Genomic DNA, 8480 nt, shown 5'->3' with positions numbered 1-8480 from the left:
CCTCGCTATGTCTACTCAGAAGGCACTCATCATCCCGGAAGAGCGCGCGCCGTTCAAGCTCGTTAACGACTGGCCCATCCCCAAGCCAGGCGCCAACCAAGTGCGAGTCAAGATTCTCGCCGCCGCGCTGAATCCTGCGGACCACAGGATACAGAAATTCGGCATGCCAATGCCCAGCTCGTACCCATTCATCAATGGTCTCGACGGTGCTGGCATTGTCGAGGAGCTCGGTCCCGACGTCACCAAGGTCGCGAAGGGCGACAAAGTGTAAGTGGTCTACGAAGTAGAGTGCGCCCATTAGCACATTGACTACGTTGCAGCCTCTTTCCTGGCGGATTTCTCCTCGAACGTGCGACGTTCCAGCAGTACAACATTGTCCCGGAACTCAACATTGCTAAGGTCCGTGCCTATGAGGCCACATTCCGTCCGTCGGTTGAGGTCAGGGTGGATTCATGCTCCCCTGCCAAATCGCAAGTAGCCGCTCGGGACTACGGTGATTTTGGCTGGTAATCCTACCATACCCTGCTCCTATCCGGCGTATAGGCTCTGAATGCTCCAGGCTTTCCGCACGTGTGCTCATGCGTTTCTCCTTTAGATTCCGGACAACCTCTCTATCGACCAAGCGGCATCCGTGCCGCTGGGCCTCGCTACCGTTGCTACCGGGATCTGGGCCCATCACCCCGAGGCGAACTCCGTCGATTTCCCAGCACCATGGGAGGAAGGCGGCAAGACGAAATTCATTGGCCAAGCCGCCCTAATCTATGGCGGCTCCGCCTCCGTCGGACAGTATGGTACGCCTATCGCTCTTACGCTGCCTGTCTATCGTCTTCCTGAATTGCAAACAACACTTTTGTCAGCGATTCAACTCGCGCGCATCCAGGGCTTCTCGCCCATCATCACAATCTCGTCTCTTAAGCACGAGGATTACCTCAAGTCTCTCGGTGCGACGCACGTGATCGACCGTTCCCTCCCGCACGCAGATGTCCTGCGCAAGCTTCCGGAAATCACTGAAGGCAAATCAATCGTTTACGCGTATGACGCAATCTCGTACCCCGAGACGCAGGCGTTGGCGTACGACGCTCTCGCGGATGGGGGCGCGCTTGTTGTAACGAACCCGCGCTCTGCGGATTTCCTTAAGGACATGACCAAGGACGGAGATGGGAAGAAGGTCGCGCGGCCTGTCGCTACCCTCTCACTTCCAGGGAACTTGAAGCTGGGTGAGGGATTGTACAATCACATTACCGAGTGGCTCGCCACGGGGGTCATCGTGGTATGTGTTCAATAGTGGTAGACGTCCAGCCTGCGCGGCACTGATAGCACACGCATGCTAGCCAAACAGGATCGAGATAATCCCGAACGGCCTTGCAGGTATCCCGGAGGGATTGGCTAGGATCGGAGAGGGCAAGGTAAGCGGCGTGAAGCTGATAGCTCGTCCTCAGGAGACGCCGTGAACGTCAGCACTCGATACCATGCGGGGAGGAATATATCTGTAACAATATGGCACTGGACACTCGTCTCGTTTATGAATGAGATAACTGTTTCCTTCCAAGCACCTCGCACAGGTTTGAAGTTCGAGTGCGCTCAGGCTGTACGGAGAACTTGCCCTGGGGCAGTGTCATACGTCCGCGTGCCCAGCATATGTCCAACATTAAGAAGCCTAAAAACTCGCTACACTTATACCATACCTTGCAGCTGTCGTCCCACAGAATGAGTCTCCGTGACGTCAGCGTAACCCTATCTTGTTACGCGCCGTGACCCGGGTGACAACCCGGGACATCCGGGGTGCCGATGCTTGCGAGAGACCAGCATCATCGCCTCCGACGAGTCGTTTTGCAGGGCTGTTGGGCAAAGGGGCACTATGGACGGAGGTGCGTCATTTATGTACTGAAGAGTCGCTGTATCCCTCATAATATACAAACGAGAACAGGTGTATGTTCATGTTGCGTCTTGTCGCCCTCGTCTAATCGCCCTCGTCTAATCAGTACGTAGCCACCAGCCTTTACATGCTCTCTTACGGCCTTCTGCCGATTTCATGAACGCCAGATATCCAAAGTGGGTGTTGTGGTTTTGCGCTAGTGACATACATATGGTGCCGTATATTAAACAGCTTCCCTATGGGCTACACCAAGATCCTGAATGCAACTACCTAGCCAACCATGCAATTCCGAGGGCCCATAATTCCCTCCTGTAGGTCCGAGACTGGTTTACTCGAGTTGTAATCGGGTCTGTCAAGCTGACATTCATGTGGGAGGATGGCAGCAAGCCCAGGTATCCCGGGCAAGCGGCTGTTGTCTATCCGTGACATGTCGTATGTAGACCAATACGGTACGCCTCGCATTAGCACATGTATCTGTGCAGAACTGACTCCGTAATATGACGACGCGCAGTCATTCAGTATGTGAGGATGCAAGGCCTCTAGTCAATTCTCACCACAGCCCCTCCCGTTGCACGAAGGCCACTTGAAGTCTCTGGGTGCGACGCGTTATCGATCGCTCGCTCTGCGGGCTAAATCCTCGAGTGCCTCTCGGCCCTGACCCAGGGAAACATAATTTATCACACATACGACGCTTCTGAAGTGCTGGCAGATGATGGCGCTCTCGTCGTGACGCCACCGCAATCTACGAGTTCATGATCAAAGGGGGATAAGGGAAGTGCGTCGCTCGTTCCCTCGCGAACTTCGAGATACCTGCTAACTAGATACTCAGATTTCGAATCTCCAGCCGTTTGGCTGAATGGCTTGTTACAGGATCTGAAGATATTGTGGTGGGTGCCCCTGGGGTTGCGGGCGGTCTGGAGAGGATGGAGAAGGGTCATGTCAACGGTACGAAACTAGTCGTCCGCAACTGCGATACCCCTCAAATCCTGTCCTGGACCTTGCTGTTCACGGCGTTGAACCAGATTGGGCCAATATGCACGTATAAGCAAGGCCGGTCTAGCGATGCTCTAATTTGGAATTGTGGGCGTTTGTAGAAGATCTCGATGCGGGCGAGCGAGGACTCCCTAACGGCTTGTTTGATGCGCCTGACCGCCTTCTTCCCTATAGAACATGTTCCACCACCACCTCGCCAGCGTTCACCAATCAGCTTGTCCGATGCAGACCGGAACATTGGCTTGCTTTTTGGCCCCGAGTTGCAAAAGCCGCGCAACATTGCAATAATGGCCGAGAACTCGTGTTTCATGCTAACCCTCAAGAGGAGGGGTCAGTTTCTAGGAGGACTGCTATGCTGCATACATTCGCAAGACTACTCAGGTTTTTTTTCACTCCCAGCTTATCACGGCGTCTAGGCGGCGCCGCCCTATTGAATCAGTTATGGTGAGTGCCGCCATTATCCAGGCCACTGGGACATCATCCGACGCGCGGCAGACAGTCGTATATCAGAATGCGCCCGGCATGCCCCATGATCTCATGCAGACCATGCATGGTAGTGCCACTGGCATCACATGTGCACCGGAGGACATCTAGGATCTGCACGACATCACCGCCGTGCTGTGCCTTGGTACAGACCCTAACCTCTTTACCCGCGCTCCAGTTACGTCTTCTCAATTGTACACGCGCTAGTGCGAGCCCGCCCGTGACAGCGCCCCCGCAAGTGTGCATTGAGCTTGGCATGGTCAGTGCTGTAAGGGCGCAATACCAAGCAAAACCGAGCGAGCTGCGAGCTGCCTCACACGTCCGCCCGTTAGCGGCCCAAAGTACTCCTTTTCATCGCCGTAATTTCAACAGATGTCTTGGCACTGGCACCTCGTACGTACTCTTCCTTTTCGTGAATTTCCATTTTGGGTTATCGCGGTGCTAACCGTTCTCCTGTGTCATTGTTCCAGGACGCCCTCTCCGCGCCCGCTGGGGCCCCTGCTCGGCTTCATCCCGCATTATGCGCGTCTCATCGAGAAAGAGGAGCAAGAAGGGTTTGAAGGGTGCTATATAAGAGGTACAGTTGAACCCTCCGTCTACAGCTCAGCAAGAGTCTTCCCCAGATCACAACCAGAGCTTACACTTCGCCTCTATATTCATCTCGATCAGCCATCCCTTCGCTGCCGCCACCAGAAACATGCAGCTCTCTATCGCATCCCTCGTTCTCGCCGCCATCCTCCCCGTCGCTTTTGCGGCCAACTGCCAGAACAGCGGCGGCGTCGCCAACGGCGAATGTGTCAAGTTCTACGGGAACTCCCAGTGCAAGGGCGACCCGATCGGCAGCTACAAGCCGACGTGCGCAGGCAATTGCTTCAAGTACGACAGCTATAGTAGCGTGTTCGTCTCCGGCGACGGGACGTACGGCACCGACTGCGTCCTGTACTCGGACGACAACTGCAGTGTCGAGCAGACTGTGAGTTTGCTATTTTCTTCGCCTTTCTCAGGTCGGGGGTAGTTCCGTGTTGTGGGCTGACTGTAAATTACGGCTAGGATACCGGCAATGTCGTCGTCGGAGGTGGGAAGTGCGCCGCTGCTCCCAACGCAAAGAGCATGAAGTGCTACTACCGCTGCTGAGCATCGGACGCTCAGTCAACTAGGGGTGGCGCCCGCTGACTGCTCTATGAGCAGCCCGCGCTGCTGGGGATGAACCGTTGTATATTCGGGCTGATTGGTGCTCTTGACCATATCACCGCCTAGTTCTGTCCTCGTACCCTGTTGACTCACGTACAATAATCTACTGTATCTCCATTGTGACTTCTGCTTCCCTAGGATGCACCCGTGCGCACTCCTGGTTGATCTTCTGCGCGCAATTTTGGTCTTCTGAATATTTGTAGCCTTCCAAGAAAGTGTAGCCCTAAGGAATCGTCCATGAGATGGTGCAACATCACTTGATTCCGAAGCGAATGATTCGTCGTCTCCTTCTTTTACGTTCGTTACCACTGGTACACTCTCTTCCGCGCATCAAGGGCTGCAACTATGATCACACATACTGTTACTAGACCGACCATTCGGTACCAGGCGTTCAGTCACGGGCGAACTCGCGTGGCTGTGCGGTGTTCGGGGGATACTCTGAGGCCCACGTCAACTTGAGCCGTTCCCGCGCGAACTTGAAGAACGCCGCCTTTAACGTCTGCGAACGCCTCACCACGGGGGCATTGCTACCAGAATCTGTACAGAGGTACGTGATTGCTATACTTACTACATTCTTCTCTCAGCTCTGCGTCGCAGGCTTTGTCATTTGGGCCAATACCTAGCTTCGGTCTCACCTCGTCTATCCCATCGTGATTGTTGAAGGACAACATGGGGCTGCTGCCCCCAGAAGTCTGGGGTCTCATCGTCGATCAACTTCAAGCTGAGGATCAGCGCACTTGCCTTTTCCTCTCTAAACTGCACCATGACTTCGCTCTCAAGGCTCTGTTTGCTCATGTCACCGTCTACTTCGGATTGTGGAGGATGGACGACGGCGGTCTTATGGATTCAATTGAGAAGCTGGAAGAGATGCGGCGCCGGAACAACACCACTTTTGACGTGCTCCGACACATCTCTCTTTCCCCTGACTTTGCGAGACTGGTTAGGACTCTCAGTGTTCGTGCTTTCGTCGATGGCGGCGATGGTATATTCCATACCCGTGAGTTTTTGCAAGTGCTGTGCGTTACCTTTGGACTGACTCATCACCTAAAATCAGGAGCTCTGATCCTGGCGATCCAAGCCTTACCAGCCTTACGGGCCTTCTACTGGTATGGATACTCGCCAATCTGCGATGACGCAATATTCTCGGTCCTTGCTCAGTCGGCAGGCCCCTCACTAGAAGTATTGCGAGTCCCGTACTGTTACTCTTCCCAAGCGTTGTTCATCACCAGTCACTAACACCTCGCGCAGTTTCACAGAACACACGCATACTAGTCTTACGTCGTTCGTCAGACTACGCGAACTGCGTATAGACGGTGTGCCGGTCCTTGAGAGCGAGGGCGGCGCAGGTGTTGCACTACACGCGACACAAATAGCCCTAGGCGCACTGTCGGGCACCCTCTTCCGGATTGCCGTGTCCGGGGACCTCGTCTGGGGATGTTCCGTTCGTTCTCTACTCGGATTGCAAGAACTCGAGGTCATACTACCCGAAGAGCCCGGCGGCCTTGCCCTGATCCTCCGACATTGCATCTCCCTGCGCTCTCTCTCCTTGTTTGTGCTGGAATCAGACGATCTCTTCTCCTGTTTGGAAGCATGCCCGACGTCACTTCCTGACCTTCGTGCATTCAAATTCATACATCGCGATGCCACTTTTGCGCATCGAAATGCAGAAATCCTTGCGCAATTCCTGAGGAACAAGAAGAAGCTACGGTCGCTTGATGTGGAGATCAGCGTCGACTTCGACCAGGGCGTTCACGAGCAACAATTACTCGAAGCTATCACAGAACTCACGGGACTTGAAGTGCTAGGCCTGAATTTCCAGCGTCCCGCGTGGCGACTAAGCGATATCGAACTCTTCGACAAGCACATTCCTAAAGGAGTCACAGCGCTGCGCATTTCTGTGCAGTTAGGTCAGGTCGATAATGAGGTCCTCCAGAAGGAGTGGTTTGATCTTGTAAGCCCAGCTTGTCCACTATCTCCTTGCAATATACTGAAAGCCACCACCAACCTTTCTGTTAAGTTCAAGAAGCGGACCTCACTGCGGTATCTCCAGATCTTTGATAAAGACAGGGTGTTAGACCTCAAGCAACAGATCCTGGAGGATCCCCCCGATGCTCTCGAATTGCTCGGGTATGGCCCATTCCTACGTTGGCTCGTGCGCGACCATGACGATCCCGACGATGACCGCCCCAAGTATTCCCCGTGCTGGTCGGCGTCAAAGCTTATCTTCAGGACCGTGGAAGACTTTGGATGCGCAGACTGGGAATGGCTGCTGCGGTGGCACGATTACGACGGTATCTGTGCATCTTCGTTCTATCGATATATTTGTCTGGCGCTGCTGACCACAGGACAGATGACTTGGAACCCGGTCCCTACGATGGCGTCACGGGTCGGCTCTTGCTGCAGTAAAGCCCGTGAATCTACGTTTCGAAGTTTAGTTAGTCATAAGGAATAAAAGATCGCGGCCTTCTCGTGGTGTGATCTGGCAAGTGAGTGTAACCGGTAACATTTACATTGGGAAGAGTGGGAAACCTGTAAACCAATCATATTCTGGCACGCCCTGAACCACGTTCTTCCAAAGGTCCCCACTAAATACAGTCATACACGGGTCCTCGGGACAGTCAAATGTTGCAACTCATCCTGAACCTTCCCCTACCTGTGCAGCCCATATCGGACAATATAACCATGTATGGTACTCTACAAGTCATCATATTCCCAAGTTTCATGGTAGTCCAGCTATGTGTGAGAGGGATCGGGGACAATCATCCTAAATTTCTCTTATCGCACGTCTCTCGGTCCTCGGGACAGCGCTTAATTCCCTCGTATGGAACGAGATTGCTGTTGCCGAGGATAGCTGAGCCCGGATATGGTATGTGGGCATCTAAACGCCCGATCGTTTGAGCGAAAGACTACTCTTCCACACTGTTTCGATGACTATCTGGGCACAGTGTCGAAATCGCACCACATGAATTTGCTGAGAGAAGGAAGATATATGTTGCCTTTTTGGAAACTAAAAATGGGGTACGCCCATGGGCATGGTGAGTATAGAATTAGGCCGCAATCAGTCCCAGATTTGGGTTTCGCGTAAATCTCATACACAAACTGGGCTGGTGACCTTACTTCCGGTTCGTCTCTGATGAAATTCGAGGAAAGTTGAGCTGTAAGTATTCTGTATAGTTATATACAAAGACCTGAGGCAGTAGGGTAGGGGCAGGGTCAGGAATCGCGCATTGTCCCGAAGACCCATGGTGTCCGACAGAGGACCCGTGTATGACTGTAGTTCTTTTCCGTCTTCCTTCCAAAGGTGCCACTCTGCATAGCACGAGGGACAAGTCGACCGCTCCAGAACCACCTTGTAAACTGAGACCGCCAGCTCCCTGAGCTTGTCGCTCAAGTTCCACGGATCGTAGCAAGGGCCTTTGTATACGGAACCACGGCCGGTGACGTGCGGTACCCGAATAGCCCGGATAGATAAGACTCCTAGGCACTTGTGAGTCTCTATGCGTCGACGGGCCCAGATATCGAGTACTGGAAACAAGGCCTCCAGTGTGTACCCAACACCAATGATAGGAATGGAACAGAGCACCATCTCTTCCAGTTCGGGGCAAGTGCTTGTGTTGAACTTGGACTTATCCGGTCCGGACTACACGAGGCTATGCGTCTCCTAGCGCTTAGCTGTAGTCGCTTATGTAGTATGTTACCATATTTGGGACTCTCTGCTCGTGTACTATAGCTATGCTTCTGGACTCTTCTGGTACTGTCTAGGACAATCCGTACTACTCCAGAACGGTCTAGACAGGTCTATGCCTTACTCATCTCTTACTCAGCCTATGGTGCGATACGTCGCAATTCTTTCACCATTGTATTATTCATCGCACTATGGTACATGTGACTAACCACCCTTTGATTAGTCATGGACACTTCTCTGTAGTATATAAGG

At 53.3% G+C, this 8480-nt stretch overlaps 3 protein-coding genes across 3 annotated transcripts; all 3 read left to right on the top strand.

The window, feature by feature from the left end:
- DICSQDRAFT_109505 (GroES-like protein) lies at window positions 1–1542 on the top strand. Its single transcript, XM_007368282.1, has 5 exons — window positions 1–267; window positions 321–399; window positions 596–791; window positions 858–1270; window positions 1332–1542. Exons 1-5 carry the CDS (start codon window positions 8–10, stop codon window positions 1449–1451), a joined length of 1068 nt encoding a protein of 355 aa, XP_007368344.1. The 5' UTR covers window positions 1–7; the 3' UTR covers window positions 1452–1542.
- Window positions 1543–1829: 287 nt separating this feature from the next.
- On the top strand, window positions 1830–4711 carry DICSQDRAFT_138924 (uncharacterized protein). Its single transcript, XM_007368281.1, has 13 exons — window positions 1830–1870; window positions 1983–2052; window positions 2130–2191; window positions 2252–2325; window positions 2388–2651; window positions 2706–2821; window positions 2899–2985; window positions 3044–3313; window positions 3365–3497; window positions 3560–3745; window positions 3823–3929; window positions 4022–4325; window positions 4403–4711. Exons 12-13 carry the CDS (start codon window positions 4050–4052, stop codon window positions 4484–4486), a joined length of 360 nt encoding a protein of 119 aa, XP_007368343.1. The 5' UTR covers window positions 1830–1870; window positions 1983–2052; window positions 2130–2191; window positions 2252–2325; window positions 2388–2651; window positions 2706–2821; window positions 2899–2985; window positions 3044–3313; window positions 3365–3497; window positions 3560–3745; window positions 3823–3929; window positions 4022–4049; the 3' UTR covers window positions 4487–4711.
- Window positions 4712–5212: 501 nt separating this feature from the next.
- Window positions 5213–6949, top strand: DICSQDRAFT_172529 (uncharacterized protein; the record flags this gene model as incomplete). The annotated part of the gene is made up of 5 exons (XM_007368280.1): window positions 5213–5540; window positions 5598–5736; window positions 5792–6494; window positions 6561–6840; window positions 6894–6949. 5 exons carry the CDS (start codon window positions 5213–5215, stop codon window positions 6947–6949), a joined length of 1506 nt encoding a protein of 501 aa, XP_007368342.1.
- Window positions 6950–8480: the final 1531 nt, after the last annotated feature.

This window comes from Dichomitus squalens (assembly GCF_000275845.1).
Source record: "Dichomitus squalens LYAD-421 SS1 unplaced genomic scaffold DICSQscaffold_34, whole genome shotgun sequence".
NCBI classification, from domain to species: domain Eukaryota; kingdom Fungi; phylum Basidiomycota; class Agaricomycetes; order Polyporales; family Polyporaceae; genus Dichomitus; species Dichomitus squalens.
The sequence above is the reverse complement of the archived record's forward strand: the minus strand, read 5'-3'. Positions and strand labels throughout refer to the sequence as shown.